Source organism: Lygodium microphyllum, chromosome 18 (genome assembly GCF_053477565.2).
Source record: "Lygodium microphyllum isolate KBCC chromosome 18, Lygodium_microphyllum_v1.1.10, whole genome shotgun sequence".
Classification (NCBI taxonomy): Eukaryota; Viridiplantae; Streptophyta; class Polypodiopsida; order Schizaeales; family Lygodiaceae; genus Lygodium; species Lygodium microphyllum.
Window position 1 is genome coordinate 16,858,832 of NC_141152.1, and position 16,714 is coordinate 16,875,545.

The window sequence follows — 16,714 nt, forward strand, 5'->3', positions numbered from 1 at the left end:
TTTTTGTGAATTTATTAATTGCTGTAATCAAGTGCTTAATCAAGCTTCAACCACCCTTTCCAAGAAGAAGAAAGGTTGGTTTTAGAGATCATAAAATCCTGTCGCAGCATTGAGTCTTATACAGTTGACCATGCTTGGTAATAGCATAGTGAGGTTCTTCATCTCAAATTGCTTTTGTCGGATTCTAGACTTCAGCAAAGGATTCAGCTGCCCAATTTGCAACCTTATCCTCAAAGAAGCACATGACAAAGAAATGAACCATCAAGGGATTCCATTGAAGTGTGGAAACTGTGTGTTGTAGACTTCTTGGTTGGTTCTGAATGTAGGTTACACAACTATAGTTCTAGAAAGAATCAAGTTTCCCAGGCAGGGGATGTGCGGGTGTAGTTGGGTCTTCGCCCCAAAGGAGCTCCTACTTGATGTACTCTAACAGGAAGAACATATGTTTTGCTATCTTCTTTTTGTGCAGAACCCCCCTTCAATCAATCCTGTACTATGTAATGCTTTTCACCTTGTCTAAGCCATAGGTCCAATTCAGAAAAGTCCACTAGACTTTACGATCTGACTTTACTTTTAGATATTTTCTCGTAAGTCAAACATTTGAGAATATTTCAAAGGTTTGGTTGGTTGGGGATGGTACTGGACTTTTGGGACTCTTGTGATTTTCACATCCTTTACAAAGTTTGGCAATCTGCTCAAATCTGGACATTCAGGCTCATAGCTTTTTCTAAAGCTTGGCCAATGTGGGTAACCTCTACAACACTTTGTAGGACAAGTCTGTTGCATTGTTCATGTATCAATCTTGTTTATGTCGCATGAAGAATACACTAGTCACCTACTGGACTTCAATCTTATCCATGAGTTTATGCAATATAGTAAAATGTCCATGGTTTTACATTTCTTGTACTTCATTTCCTTAGTTGGGGGCTACATGAGAAATCTATCAAACTAAGATCCTGGAATAAAAAAATGACAGGTGCAACATATATCATGTTTGGACACAAGCACTGCGATAATTTTCAATTGTCAAATGGGTCGAGGGAGAACAACCACTGGCATGGTGGTTGCAACCCTTGTACATCTAAAACGAATTGGACTATCAGGTAAATCCACAAATGGGTCTTGGTTAAGTTTCACTTTTACGGTCAGTTTTGTGATATGATGCCAAACACTGCTAATGTCACATTTTATTTCAGTATGTTGATTATTGGGCTTGCTTAACTAGATTTATGCTTAGGTGGAAGTATGCCATGTCTATATTTTTTATAGGATCACTCATAAAAGTTAGTGTTGTTCTGAGATTTCTTGTGTGTTAACCTTCATCAGCTGTGCTGATCTACAGGGATGTCTAGGAGCAGATCCTTGGGGCAAGTGCTTGAAGCAGGAGGTTTATGCCAAGATGTGCCTGATTCAGAAGAGGCAATTAGAAGAGGCGAATACACTGTCATTCGCAGCCTTATTCGTGTTTTAGAAGTAAGAATTTATTTATTTTGAACTGTGGCAAAGAGACATAGTGCAGGTCGTTTTTAACTTGTTACTTTTCTGCAGGGTGGAGTAGAGGGAAAGAGGCAAGTGGATCGAGTTATAGACAAGTGCTCTGCAATGCAGGTCTCTATTCCAGAGCGTTGAACATTGCCTCAGCATAATACTTGTGCTGCTTGATGAATTTATTCATCATTCAAGTAAAGGACTATCTTTGAAGTTCTCACTATATTTGGATCAATGCAGAACTTGCGAGAAGCCATAGCAGGATATCGTAACAGCATTCAGCGACAAGCAGATGAAAAGAAGAGAGAAGCTGCTTTATCATTTTTTGTGGAATACTTGGAGCGTTATTATTTTCTCATATGCTTTGCAGTCTACATACATACTGACCAGTCTTCCCTTTCACTGCATTCTACTGGACAAGGCAGCTTTCAAGATTGGATGAAAGCAAGGCCAGAGCTCTACAGCATATTACGGAGGTTTGTATTCAAATGTGTGCATGTGCAGCTTCATTCTTTTCTTATTTTTGGACTTTTATCTTTCCAATTATTTCAAACTCAAAAAGACAAAGTAGACCAATAGCAAGGTATCTGAAACATGGACACTCTCAAGTGGCAATATATGAACAGCCCTTGGGTTAATGGATCTAGAACTGAAGGTACAAAAAACTCAGAAACACAGGAAATGAATGAAACAATGAATCTTGCTCAGTGAATCATCCTCAACGCTGATACAATGAAGGAGAACTTCACGATTCCGTGTTGCTGGAATGGGTACTGACTTGAGCAGACTTGAAACAATGACGCTGATCAAAGCTCAAAGATGATAGCATTGTCCTGACTGATAAAGTGGCAGGACTTGTGGATGAGGATGCTTTGTGGAGGGAGTGAAATGCAGTCCTCTAGGGAGGGGAATGTCTGAGAAGACACCAACTGACGATGGACAGCACTAGAGGGAGCAAAACACAGTCCTTACAAGCTATCAGTGATGAAGAAGGTGCTGTAAACTCTCTGTAATGATGGCTGCTGTCAAGATGACTTCTGGGTGGACAATCTGTTAGAGAACTTGCAAACATGCTGAGTGAAGAAGAGCTCCAGCAGACAGTAGATAATGGCTGTGAATATCACTTGATACTAGAGACAGAATGCTGTGAAACTGTCTAGGAAAAACAAAGCTGATGGTGACTGTCAGACAGCATGTTTGAGAACAAACACAGCCTGCCTGATGACATCAGCAACACATGAATATCTACACAGGAAAACACAGGGCTGGAGTAGCTGCCAGCAAGTTGAGATGACTGGCAATGATGTGGCTAGTCGATCAGCATCTGGCCGCAGGAGGGAGGACAGCTGGGCAGCCTGTTTGAGGACTGAATATGGCCATGGCAGTAAGGGGAAAATACAATGGATGATTCACTAAAACCTTAGATACATAAAATATTTCTTTACTAAAAAGACATGCATGCATGCATGCATGGGTGCACATGCAAACACACATACACACAAAAAGACTCTTTCTTTTCGATTAGAATTTGCAATGTCCATATCAATCTTGTATATCTCAACTTTGGACATGTAAGGAATAGAATACTTGGAATAGTCCCTCCCACCCCCCTTCTCTCTCTCTCTCTCTCTCTCTCTGTCTCTCTCTCTCTCCAGCTGTTGGAGGGTGTCACTAGGCGGAAGAAGGTGATGCCAGGCTGTGGGAGGTGGCAACCAATTTGAGAAAGGAGCTGCCAGGCTGCAGCAGCACTTGCAGCAGCTTGTGCTAGGACGTGGGCCATTAGGGTGCTTGTGAAGTTATGATGTTTAACCTCCCTTTCTTTCCCCTCTGCTCCTCTCTTTCTCTTTCTCTCTTTCTCTAAGCACTCTACTTGTCTACCCTCTCCCTTTCTTTCTAAACACCTCGTGATTAAGTATACCCCAAAGCCTAAACTTCTTGCAATATGCAAACAACATACTGCCCTCTCTTATTGTTTCCCACAACAACGTAATGTATGTGTGCTGAGAGAATAGGGAAAATATTAATATTTCCTTTTAAGGTTTCCAAAAAGAAATTTTAGAGTGTGATAGATTTAGCATTTAAGAAATATAACTAGGGTGTGCCAATGTGGATGTCAAAGAGTGCATGTGTGTTTGAATATGGAACTTGATATGTAATTAGGGTGTGCCAATGTGGATGTCAAAGGGGCACTTTTTGATTCCGCCTATAATGTTCAGCGGCATATTGCTAGGCTTAAGGGCCTCTTGTATTGGAAGCTAGATCTTCTCCAGCATTCTGACATGCTCTCTAGGGAGGACTTACGTCCTTGGCATATGGCAATTTCCTCCGCGTCTTTGCCATGACTTTGTAACTCGTAGTACTGGAACCTCTTCACATGATGGCTTAGTGTCATCATGTATCTTGTAATCAAGTAATCTTGATATTTTTCGTAATTAATACAATTACCTTTTACGAAAAAAAAAAAAGAAGAGAGGACTATCCCAATTTCATGATGGACAAGATGTGAAGGCACAACCACCAAGTCATGGCTAAAAACATCCAAGGCTCTTGTCTAGATAAATTCTGTAGATTTGGGGTATTAATGTTAAAATGTTAGAGAAGAAGCCTTGAGGCTCATTGCCAAGGTGTGAAAATTTTGCATGATGAATAGTGATTGTGCAGATATGCTAGGTTTTGTGCTGAGAAAACACAAAACGTACCAACATGAATAAACACAATAATGCAGACAAAACACAAAAATGCAAATAGAGAGAAGAAGAAACTCCAATGAATGATTGCTGTAAGTAAATGAATGTCTTAACAGAATACTCAAATCAGAGCTGTCCAACAGCTGAAGGCTCTCGTGGGAGCGGGCTTAGGGATGTGTTGGAAGTGTGATGTCCACCAAGATGGATCCTGAGTATTGCAGCCACCAGCTGGAGTTGCAAGGAGTAGGAAGGTAACAAAAACACAGCCTGTAGGAGTGTGATGGAGAAGAGTATGACCCTCAGGAGCTGTACAACTGCAGGGTGGCTGATCAGGCTGAAAATGCAGCTGCCTGCCAAGGTTGGATTGGCAGGACAGCAGTTGGGGACAGCCAATCAAGAGAGGGAGTAGTTGAGGAAGATATCCAATGTGAAGAAGGGTGACCAGCAGGGAGGCAATAGGCTGTAAACAGAAAAACATAGACTGAACCTGATCGTGAAGTAGTGTAGGAGCAGGCATTAGGTAATTGGGTTGCAAAATGTAGCCTCATCTATAAATAGATAGTGTGCTTAGTCACTTGGCATTGTGGTTCATTCAGTTTAGCCTGCCCCATGTAGTTTGCTCCACTGTAAGGTTGCCAGCTCCATTGCCTGCTGCTGCCACCTCTCTTCATCCCTTGGCACCATCATTCCTAGCTGTGGCCTGCCCATCTGGAGGTGGTTGCTGCTGCATTTTGCAGCCTAGCTGCCTAGTGGCTGCTCCTAGATTACTTCCTAAGTAGAGTCAGCTTGCATTTTGCTGTCTAGAGCCCTTAAACGACTTCATTCACAGCTGTCACCCAACCAAACTATCGGAGTTTGCCTATGGGACACAAAACCTCTTCACACATTACCAAACAAAAGTATGTACTCAGCTACTTGTAAGGGTGTGAGTGATGAAGTAGAGGGTGTAGATATATTTACTGAGCTACTTGTAAGGGTGTGAGTGATGAAGTAGAGGGTGTAGATTTATTTACTGCTGGTGGAGGTAGCTCACAATCCATAGAGAGCAGTGCGTTCAAGGGTGCTTTGCACAATGAGATGCATAGTAGAACGCTACATAATGCTAATAAGAATGCCCATGCAGCAAGGTTCCTCTTGGATAGTGTACCTCGTGGTGAAATTATTCACTTGCCTAAGCACCCTTTCACAAAGATAATAATCATTATGCAATGTAAAGACCGACTACATAGGGAAGGGATGCCGATATTGAGGGCAAGAAGACAATGTTGAAACTTGTAGGTACCAAATGAAGGGTAGAAACACTCTTTCAGCCATAATTTTGGTGTTGAAGGAGGAAGAAGTTGATGTTGGTCTTTGTATGGTGGTGAGAACCATGAAGAAGGACGAAGAAGCACCCTATTTGGAAGAGCTAGGGAGAAGCAGCCATCATGGTTGCATCAAGAGATGTGTGAAGTTTTTCCTCAAGAGATGAAGCCTCCATGCTTGTAAAAGAACAAGGCTCAAAAGAAGATGAAACCACAAAGGAACAACTAACAATCCATGTGTTTATAGCCCAAGAAGGACCGGTGGAAACTTGCAATGTTTGTCCTTAACTGAAATACAAAACTCAGTATTTAAATGCTAGAGATAACCTGAATTTGCATGTTTGTGTTTCATATTGAATAAACATGTGTTGTGGAAGACAAACGGTAAATGAGAAATCCTAAAGCTAGTGGCCTAGGGGATAGATTAGCTTGTGTGTCTGACTCATTAGCCGAATGAGCTAGGAGTACTAGGTAATGCTAAACCAGGCTAGTGTACCCTAAGGGACCTAGAAGGTGCTAGCCTAAGAGTGTGGCCACCATCGGGCACAATTGTTAGCAAGTCTGTGCCAGGGGGACTCACAGCGAGTTGGAAAATTGGATCCAAGTGGGACTGCATTAGAAGCCTTTGTAAGAGTGGCTAGATGAGCATGAGGTGTGAAATCTCATGGGGTGAATTTGGTAGACCAATCACGCAAACTTGCAGGGGCCTTGATAGGGGTGGGCAGAGGAGGTTGTCCATATTCCACATTTCTTATGGTGGCCCAGGGAGGAGGATGGTTACTAGGAGGAACAAGGGTAGTAGGTGCAGATGCAGGAGGACCCCCTCTTCATTGTCAAAGAGCAGTATCATGAGTGGATATAGTGGCTGCTTGGTGTGAAGGCGACTTAGGTGAAAGACCTTGGGTCTTGTGATGATACCCCTTTCAGACTCGAGCACTCACAGTGAGTATTTTTTTAAAGGTAGTTGCTGTTAGATAGGTGTACCTTCTTTGTTTTTGTCTAAAGTTTTCCTTGTTAGGAGTGGCCTTCATGTCTTGAGAGTTCTTGCCACCTTTGGATTTTATTTTCAAGGATATGAATGCCCCCTCTAAAGTGGAGAAGATGGGAGACAAAATAGCCATTCTAGGATAGTCATATGCACCCACTTACGAGTGTGTAATATATGGTGTGTATGGGTGAGATTCACGATAATGGAGTAGCAAGATGTAGAGTGGCATTCACTTGGGGATAGCTAAAATATGGAACTGAAAAGCAAAATGTACCAAGGACAGAAACAGAAGATCCTAATCCTACTACACCTAACATGGAAGGAATTGAACCTAAGGTGGATGATGCAAGTGTAGGATCTAATCCTCAGCTGTAAAAAGAAAATTTAAGTTATCAAGAGAATAGGGAGGGATGAGAGGGAATTGGGATTGATTAACACTAAGAACATGCATATATGAAACAAAAGGTATTGAAACAAGTATACCTATAGATGTATGTCTGTCTCTAGAGCTTCCGTTATGAACATTCACATATTGACACTAGTCATGGTCTCCATGGTGACTTAGATCTGGATCATGAACACTAGACTTAAATTGCGGCAGTTTGCTTATGGGACACATGAATTCTTTTGAGCATTAAATTTTGAGTTTGGGGCTGTTTAAATGAGCTAATTAAGGTTTGATGTAAAATGTATCTTTTGTAACTTAACAATGACCCCCTCCAAAACTCGGAGAAGAAGATTACCCTCTGAAACCCCCCTATAAAGGGGATCGGGAATCTAGAAACTTATGAATCACGGCCTTTGATGTTTTTGATGAAGAAGGAATGACCACCGCTAGAGCTGAAGAAGGTATTTGAGGCTTTGACAGAATGAAGGCCGGACAACTTCCAGAGGTGTCCTCTTGAAATTGAGTAGAAGGGGGATGGGAGGGAGGGATAGCATGGATCCTCTCAAAAATAGAGAGGGGTGATTTCAAAGCCCTCATTGGAGTTGGTCCCTTGAGTCATACAATGGAATGGCAATTTGTGGCCCCTGTGGAGCCTTGAGTGTTGGAACAGCCTTTGTCTCTTGATGGAGGGGACCATGTTGCTGAAGACAGTGGCAGACAACCACGGTCTCTCAATGGAGGGGATTGTAAATTTGAGAGTGATGGAACAACCACTCTCTTTTGATGGAGCCGGCTATGAAGTCAAGGGTTGTGGAAGCTACTGAACCAGAAATAAGGGGGGAAACTTTGTAGCTCGTGTGGGGGTTTGTAGGAGGGCTTATTACCTTGTGGGGTCTTAGAGGATCCTTTTGCTAGCAAGGGCTTAGTGCCATGTTGTTTGCATCTTATTGTCTTGAACATAGAAATTTGATAGCCAATGTAGAATGACCTTGGTTGCCCAAAATGGCAAGTTGACACATGGAGTGCCTAGGGGTAAAGCATATCCTTTGGTGGTCTAGGGACCAATGGTCGATGATGACAATCTTTGGTGGAGTCCATGCTTCCACCTTTGGAAAAGAGCTGTAGCACCAATATGTGAAACTTGTAATGGGAATGTGGGAGGGAGAAGAAGATAACAGTATTCCTTGGATAATGCCTCAAAATGAGGAGGAATCTGGTATTTGAGAGTGTTGTTGCTCCTTACAACCTTTATTCATCTTCACTAAGAATGAGTATCTTCAGCTCTTGGAGCATGTCTACTTTGATACTATGTAAATAAATGCTAGGGTTTGCAGAGGGGAACATAGAGTGTGTACAACAAACACTGTGACATAGAACTCAAAGACAGAAGATGAATGAAATAATGGATCACGTTCAAGGCTGATACAATGGAGGAGAGCCTCAAGGTTTCATGTCTCTAGAACTAGTCTTGAGGTGAGCAGAGTTGAGTCAATGATGCCAATCAAAGCTCAGAGATGACTCCACTGTTTCGGCTGATTAGGTGGCAGCACATGTGGGCGAGGAATCGGGATGCTCTATAGGGGGAGCAAAGACAGTCCTCTTGGTAGGGAGGTGTTGGAGAAGACACCAGGTGATGACGGAAAGCAAAGAGGGAGCTAAGCAGAGTCCTTAAGAGTTGTCGATGACAAAGAAGTTACTGTAATCTCTTTATAATGATGACTGCTGGGTAGCTAATCTGGAGGAAATAATGCAAATATGCTGAGTGAAAAAGAGCTCCAGCAAGACATGATGGCTGTGAATTGCCTGCTGCTGGAGAACAGAATGCTGCAAAAATTGCAGTGGTTGACAGCACTGGATCCTGGGAGAAGGCAGGTGATGGTGAGTGCTGGGCAACCGGACTGAGGATGCATGCAGCCTGTCCGGTAATGTCAACCACACAAACCTCTGCACAGCAAAACAAAGGACTAAAGTAGCTGCCAGCAGGTTGAAATGATGAGCAATGATGTTGTCAGCTGATCAGCATTCTGCAACAGGAGGGAGGAAAGCTGGGCGGCCTGTGTCTGAGGGCTGACTGGCCATGGCAGCAGTGTGCAACAAGTCACCAGCTATTGGAGGGTGTTGCCTGGATGAAGAAGGTGATGCCACGCCAGCTATTGAAGGGTGTTGCCAGGATGAAGAAGGTGATGCCATGTTGTGGGATGTGGTTGCTAGGCTGAGGAATGTGATGTTCCGCTCACTCCCGCATACGACCCCCCAACCCCCTTCAATAAAATTAGTTTAATTTTTTTTTAAAAATTTCCCGTCCTGAGGGGGAAAAGAAGAGTTGACGTGATAGGGAAAGATGATAATGGGTGTCGGGACAAGGAGGAAGGAGACGTCGATGATGATGAGCGAGGGAGGTAGACGGTGAGGATGACAAGGCGGATGACGATGACAAGGCGAGGGAGGATCGTCAAGAAAAGAAGGCCTTGGAGGAGGCCTCGACTTGTTGCTGCCAAGAGGGAGAGAGAGAGGTAGAAGAAGAGAGGAGAGAGGGGGAGAGAGGAGAAGAAGAAGGGAAAAAGAAAAAGAAGAAGAGAGAGGGAGAGAGAGGAGAAGAAGAAGAGAAGAAGAAAAAGGAGAGAGAGCGAGAGAGAGAGAGAGAGAGAGAGAGAGAGAGAGAGAGAGAGAGAGAGAGGAGAGAGAGAGAGAGAGAGAGAGATCCCTGCGTTTTCAATATGTGTGCAACCCTCTAGTTGCCTTTCGTCATATGCTATGCTGTCCATGGCGCACTGTATACCTGCGGGCCTGTGAGGCGCCTTTGACATACAGCGCAGAGAGGAGCTGCGCTCTGTCCTATCGGGAGCTCTGGAAGGAGACGGCACAGAGCTGAGAACACTGCTCACTACGTCTGCTGTCCGTGGGTGTCTGCCCTGTGCATCTTGCTGTGCGGAGTCAGAGAAAGAGAGACATAACCTGGCAGCACACGACTGCAACCCTGCACAGATCAGAGAGCTGATCTGCTCCTGTACAGAGAGAGAGAGAGAGAGAGAGAGAGAGAGAGAGAGAGAGGGAGTTACAGAGGTGGAGATTTCTATCACAATAGTTAGAGATCTGTGACACAACAGACACATAGTGAGGGAAACAGAGAGCGAGAGAGGCCTGTGCTGTTTCTGGCTTTTGTGAGCTTTTGGTGCAGCATCCAACCTGCACAAGTGGTGATACAATATGGCTGGTTTGGATATGGCCTTTCTCGACCAAACGGTGGCAGCCCTTGGTCCGGATTCTGATATAGAGGAACCAGAGGATATGGTTCCGTGCACGGAGGAGATGCCCCCTGGTCCTGACTGCCAGCCTGTGGGTAAACACACCAAGCATACTTCGGAAGAGACAATGGATCATCAGGAACGTTCTTATGCGTAGGTTGCTTCTGATTCTGTGGATTCTCGGGATGTTGATTGGGAGCATTTGTTGGAGTTTGCCAACACCCTGCTTGGTGATTATGTTCAACATAATCATGAAGCGTTTTCCAACTCTGGAATTGAAGATGTTCTGGAAGCTGCTGTGGACCCGAAAAATGTCATGCGCTCCTTCTCGATGTTTTATGAACGTGCTGTTATACTCTTCTTCACTGGTAGGATCCTAGTGCTTTCCTATATTCGCCAGTGGCTGCAAGTCTACTACAAGGGGAGTGTGTTGAAGAGATTTTTGTTGGGCCCCGAGGCTTATCTCCCGCTCGAGAGAATATGACTAGACTCCAGGAGGCAGACGGTCATATGGTCACTAATCCTCAGACTATCGTGAATATGTGTAGGAATTTTTAAACCTTCTTGGTTCTACTCCTTCACCTTCGGACCAAACTACTCATGCTCGCTCAGTCTTCTACGATTTGGTCCGCAATCAGGTTCCACATGACATGCAAACTACTTTGGAGACAGATATTTTTGAGGCAGAGGTTATGGATGTTTTGTTTCTCTTGCCCAAGGATAAAAGTCCCGGCTGGATGGTCTTACCAATGAATTCTTTGAGGTCTTTGCTACCAGTCTGGTGAAACCATTGACGGCTATGTTGCAGCAGGTTTGGGAAAACGGGTTCATGCCTTCCTCATGGAAAGGAGGACTTATCAAACTGCTTCCAAAACTTCCTTCGCCGTCGATGTTGACACATTGGCGACCAATTTCCTTGATGGGTTCTCTGTATAAAATCTTTTTCAAAGTAATGGCGAATCGGCTCCATAAGCATCTTCCTGCCATTGTGCATCCTCTTCAATATGGTTTTATTAAGGGCCGAAACATTTTGCATAATGTCTTGAATGTGCAACTGGCTATTGACTATGCGAGGCACTCTAATCAGGAGGTGGTATTGATTCAACTGGACCTGGAAAAGACGTTTGATTATTTAGACTGGTCCTTCATTGTAGACCTTATGTCTACTATGGGCTTTGGTACTCGGATGGCTCGTTTGATTTATACCATTAGTGTTGCGGCTTCTTCGCGAGTTATGCTGAATGGTGGTGTTACTGAGCCTTTTGTCCTTGCACGCTCTGTGAGACAGGGTTGCCCTTTGAGTCCTCTCCTTTTTTCTCTTGCGACTCATCGGGTGCTTTCAATGTTATCTCATATGGCAGCTTCTGCTCAGTTGGCTAGATTGTCTCTTCCTTTTGGACAGCACTTCATTAGTCAATCACTGGCTGATGGCAGCTTTATTATTTTGCGTGTGGATAAGGATAATCTTCGCAAAGCATTAGATGTTTGGACTCTCTTTGGGCATGCTTCTGGTCTTCGTATCAATGATTTGAAATCAGCCATTCTCAGTTGCACGGAGTCAGATTTGCAGTCACTGGACTGGCAGGGAATGGTTGTTCCCCGTGGTTCCATTGTCAGGCATCTTGGGTACCCTTTGGGTGTTGATGTTCGGCCGAAGCAACTACTAGAGTGGATTTCGCAGAAACTGACAGCTAAGTTTCTGTATTGGAAGTCACAGGCTTGGCCTTTCCATGTTCGCTTCAAAGTGGCTTAGACAACTATTTTGCCAATGCTCACATATTTCTTGCCATTGCTGCCTTGGACTACCACTGCATTGAATGCTCTTACTCAGTGCATTCGTTTTATGTTATGGAAGAAGGACTCCTTACATGCAGGTATTTCATGGATCTCTTGGTCGCATGCATGTACCCCCAAACGCATGGGTGGTGGGGCTATTTTGGTTGCCGAAACTCATATGCTGGCACTCCGTTGGTCTCTTTTTCATGCCATGTACTTGGATCATCACCTGTGGGTCTTGATAGCCCGTTATTTTCTTGAGAATCACGGGCTTGTGCATGGTAATACTCAAATTCGAAGCTCCTGGTGGCATGTGCTTAATGCAGACTCTCGGTTTTCTAGTCCTTCATCATCCCTGCCTGCTCACTTGGTATGTTCCTGGAAATTAGTTCTCGAGAAGGCTCAATGGCATCCAGCCGAGGATCGCTTAGCTGCTAACTCTTTTCAACAGGAACTGTTGGCAGTCTCGAGATTACTTTCTTGGGAAGGCAAACATGAGCTCAGACCAGAATTTAATCGTATGGCACGTTTGGGCTTGACTTCAGTTGCAGATGCCACCCTTGCTAGTCGCAATGTCTTGATATCGTGTCGCACAGCCAGAAGGCGTTTCAGGATCCCTCGTGGATATCGTGATTTATGGGGATAGCTTGTGATGGTGCTCCAGAGCAGACAACCCTTTCTTGCCCTTGCTTCGGATCGTCCCTGGCAGGACTGGAACCTTGCAGGTCGCCTGAATTTGGAAAAGGCCTCAAATAACTAGGTGTATCATCTGCTGATTTACAGATCATCAATGACTTGTTACTGAAGCCAATACTGTATGGGGATTGCGTAAATCTCGGTCTTGGTGCAAGGCAACTATGATGGAGGGCTGGATGAACAAGACATCTTTCAAATGCAAGGTCTTTCTTTGGAGGGTGATGATTGATGGTCTTCCTCTTGCTTCAGCCCTTTCCAAGCGTCGAATCTCCAACGGCAATTGTTTCTTTTGCACTACTAGTGTGGAGGCGGCCCGTCATCGATTTATTTCTTGCCCTCTTGCTAGGAAAATCTGGCCACTCTTGTCGGCAGTTTGGAGAGCAGTGGTTGGTTTCTCGCTAAGCCCTTTTGACTGGGCTTTTGCGCGGCCCAAATACCCCATAGCGGCTCCGTCACATATGAAGATCTTGTTTCACTTTCTTAGATAGTGGGGCTGTTGGCACAACTGGACCATTCGGAATGCTTTTCTTTTTGATTCAACCTACAATATTTAGGGACATATTGCTAGGCTTAAAGGCCTCTTGCGTTGGCAGATAGATCTCATTCGGCACTCTGAATTACTTTCTTGGGAGGACTTGCTTCCCTGGCATATGGCAATTTCCTTTGCGTCGTTGCCATGACTTTTTGTAACTCTTTTGGAGTTTAGGGCTTTAGAGAGCTAGAGAGATTGCACGTCATGGCTTAGAGCCATCATGGATCTTGTAATCATGTAAACTTGTACATTTTTTCGTAATTAATACAATTACCTTTTACGAAATAAAAAAGAGAGAGAGAGAGACTCTGAGAGTTCTCCTTCCCTTCCTCTCCTTAGAGGGTGACCACACGTGTTTAACCCCCCTCCTATCTGCAAGCCTAACTCCTCCCATTGCGGTAGAAGGAAGTCACCTCGCATGCAATCTCTCCAACGAGAGGAGGGGAGAAAGAGATTTACAAGCTGAAGTATGGTTCCAAAAAGGGGGATGACACACACCAGTGGAAATTTCGCGTCCGGCAGTGGAGCTATCGGTCCTGGCGATACCGTCAATTCGAATGCAACGTTGGGTATGGTTAAGTCATCTCCGAATACCGAGGTATTAATCACCTTTTTCCCTATTCGTGGGCCACAGGCTATATCACTTCGGTATGTGCAAATGGCTTGAACCTATTCCTATCATTATAATTTGGCATTTCGATTGTTCCTTTTAACCCAACTTAGTTGCATATGGCCTATTTGCCGAAAGCGCAATTGCAAGGAGGAACTAGTCAATGATTATGAATGGTATAGTCGCTAAAAGAACGGCACTAGAGATTGTGCATACAAGTGCTAAGTTAAAGCATAGTCAAGGTTTACAACTAGTATAATTGACAAAAGAATATGACATTAAGATTCAGAAAATAGAAGGTTCTAGTTAAAGTTTGGATACTTTAAAAAGTACCTAGCCTAAGGGCCCAAATAACAAGGAACCCTAGATTCTAGTTCAATGCAAGGCCTGTTAGAGTTCAGTTTACTTGAGATTGTCTAGCACTTATCTTTTCAAGTATTTACACATTATGCCTAAACACGTTCGATTCATGGGAATAATTTCCTGTTACTTCTTGGCTTGACTAGGGCCTAGTACAAGTAATTATTCATGAGGGATTGTAACTGAGATATCTTAAGATCCATCTATTAACTATCATGCTTACCTATCCAATTCAGGGTTGGGTTATCGAACAAAGCAAGTGACCTATAGAACTTACATTGCATACAGTGTTAAAAACCCCTAACATATGCCTTGGTCGAAAAAAGGGTGTGCTAAGTAAATTTTATGTAAAATAACTACTGATTCCAAGGGAGAGAGCAAATACGCGATGGAAAGGTTATTCGCGAATATTCCTGTAAAGTTTGGAAAAGGATACCATGGTTTTGTTTATTGAACAAATAACGTCCTAAATGTGTTTGCATTAAACTGATTGTTGGAATGTGATTTGGATGATTATTCCAAGTGTGTGTGTCTTATGGTAAATGTATGGCAGGGGTCAGTGATGACAAGTTGCCATGGGGAAATAAAGGAATGTTTTTGTGAAAGATGATATTATGCTGATTACCTTGATTGTGCTTGATTTTTAATTGGGTTAATTAAGGAAGGATATTTTGCGCGGGTGGATCGTCTCCATGGTCACACCGTGTTTTAACACGAGAGAGTAGTGCTCGATTCACAGGCCGAAGGTCGAGTGGTGAAAAGGCCAACCACGGAAGAGTTGTCTCACTTCTAGATCGCTTGGGGTCAGTGGAGCTTTTGACACCCCTTTCCGAGTCCGGAATGGAGCTGTAGACTGCCTTGAGGCCAATGTCTGGGGCGTTCGAAGATCCTATTCTAGATAAAGAATAGAAATTATGATGCCATGCGATTTGGACCGGGTACTTCTGTTGGACAAAAGGGATACATAATTTCTCCTGTATGGGCAGGAGACAAAGATTAACTGGAAAATAAGTTAAGAAACTTGTTTGTCAAAAGGACTACTTGTTTTGTTTTGGTGTCGGTGCTGTAAATTACGCGAACGAACCTTGTTTCCTAAAAGGCCTAATTAAGGAAGCCGGTTTTGAATGTCACACATAAATATGATAGGACCTAATTAGAAAACTAGAGTTATGAAGGGAAGTGGGTGGGCAGAACCTCGATGGGTCTGTCCTACGGTAGGGTAGTTCCAGAGAACTGGGAGTCTTCTCACAAGGTTTTACCGTTGTTTGATATTTAGTTATGGTTAAGTTAGAACCCGATTCATGCCGTTTTAAGGGATCGAAATGGGACTGTGTTCTACGGGCAGAGAGGTTGAGCGGCGCATCTCTCTCGTTTCCCATTCTCTTTGAACCAAGTGCAATATGGATCTGCTTTGGATTGAGTATCTTTGCATAAAGTAGGATGTCCAAAACGTGACGTTAGAATGTTGTCAGGAGACCTTGATCCCTAGGAACCGAGATTTCAGGTCAATCCTAGTGGGTTTGCCGCAAACGTTCCGTTGCGAGGTGGACTCGGGAAACCCTAGGCGGCAAAGCCCGGCAAATTCTATGGGAGTGCTAAGCTAGGACGCTTAGATTTATTTCTTGATAGATCTCTAAAACGTGCTTGGAGAGCTGAGAGGCGGGCATGTTACAAGGAAGGAGGTGGCAGCACTTGGAGAAGCTACTATAGTGACGAGTTTAAGGGAGGGGGACAAGAACACCTATACATGCCCTATTTATAAGGGATTTTGGAGCATTTCTCCTATAGTGTGCTATAAGTGCCAATAATAGAAACAAAGGTACTATTAATGAGACCAAAATCATGAAATAATATACTACAATTGAATAATAAAAAATCTAATGACAGTGGTTGTGCAGAGACGAAGCAAAAGCAGATAGAGAAAAAGAGCTATGAGCTGAGGCAGACACGGTGATTGATGAGTTCAATGACCCAGAGGTGAAAAGTGTTTGACAATGATAGTGTGAGAGTGAGTCGTCGGATAGGTGTGTACCAGTGTGGTATGCACAAAGAATAAAAGAATGTATTTATACTTAGGGTAGGGTACACTTACACCCGTTAGGGTAGGTTCACATGTGTGAAGTAATTTATACACGAGAGAGTGCGTAAATGGCCTTTACACCCAACAACCTCCCACCTAAAGGTCCTAGGCGAACCTTTAACCAACTCCCACAAGTCTAATGTAATGCTAATGTTGAGCCTTTGCAAGACTTTTAGTGAGAATATCTACAAGGTTATCCTCTGATTTGATCTTAGTCAGGGTGACGAGGCCATAATCCATAAACTGTTTGATAAAATGATACCGAACATCAATATGTTTGGTATGTGCATGAAACATGGCATTCTTAGCCAGACATATCTAAGTACAGGTGTTTTGGTGGGCAGCCCAAAATCCTTGATGGGACCAAGCCAAACTGCTTCTTTTGAAGCTTGAGTTGCTGAAATATATTCAGGCTTAGTGGTAGAGAGTGCTACTATTTTTTGCAATCTAGAGTACCAAGAAACCGCTCCACCTGTCAAGGTAAAGATATACCCGCTAGTAGACTTGCGAGTATTGAAGTCACCTGCCATGTCTGCATCACAATACCCTTGCAGATCCAA

General features: G+C 43.7%; 1 protein-coding gene across 11 annotated transcripts in view; it reads left to right on the forward strand.

Moving 5' to 3' along the window:
• Positions 1 to 16,714, forward strand: part of LOC148020630 (metal ion-binding protein) — a 186,877-nt gene that overhangs the window by 104,260 nt on the left and 65,903 nt on the right. For all 11 annotated transcript variants that reach the window (XR_015694573.1, XR_015694571.1, XR_015694572.1 and 8 more), the window contains 4 exons: positions 977 to 1,103; positions 1,343 to 1,473; positions 1,549 to 1,608; positions 1,729 to 1,964. Coding sequence is in view for 8 of the 11 variants with exons in the window: in XM_087698428.1 (XP_087554554.1) it covers positions 977 to 1,103; positions 1,343 to 1,473; positions 1,549 to 1,608; positions 1,729 to 1,964 (554 nt within the window). In the remaining 3 variants the exon portion in view is untranslated. The remainder of the gene's footprint in view (positions 1 to 976; positions 1,104 to 1,342; positions 1,474 to 1,548; positions 1,609 to 1,728; positions 1,965 to 16,714) is intronic.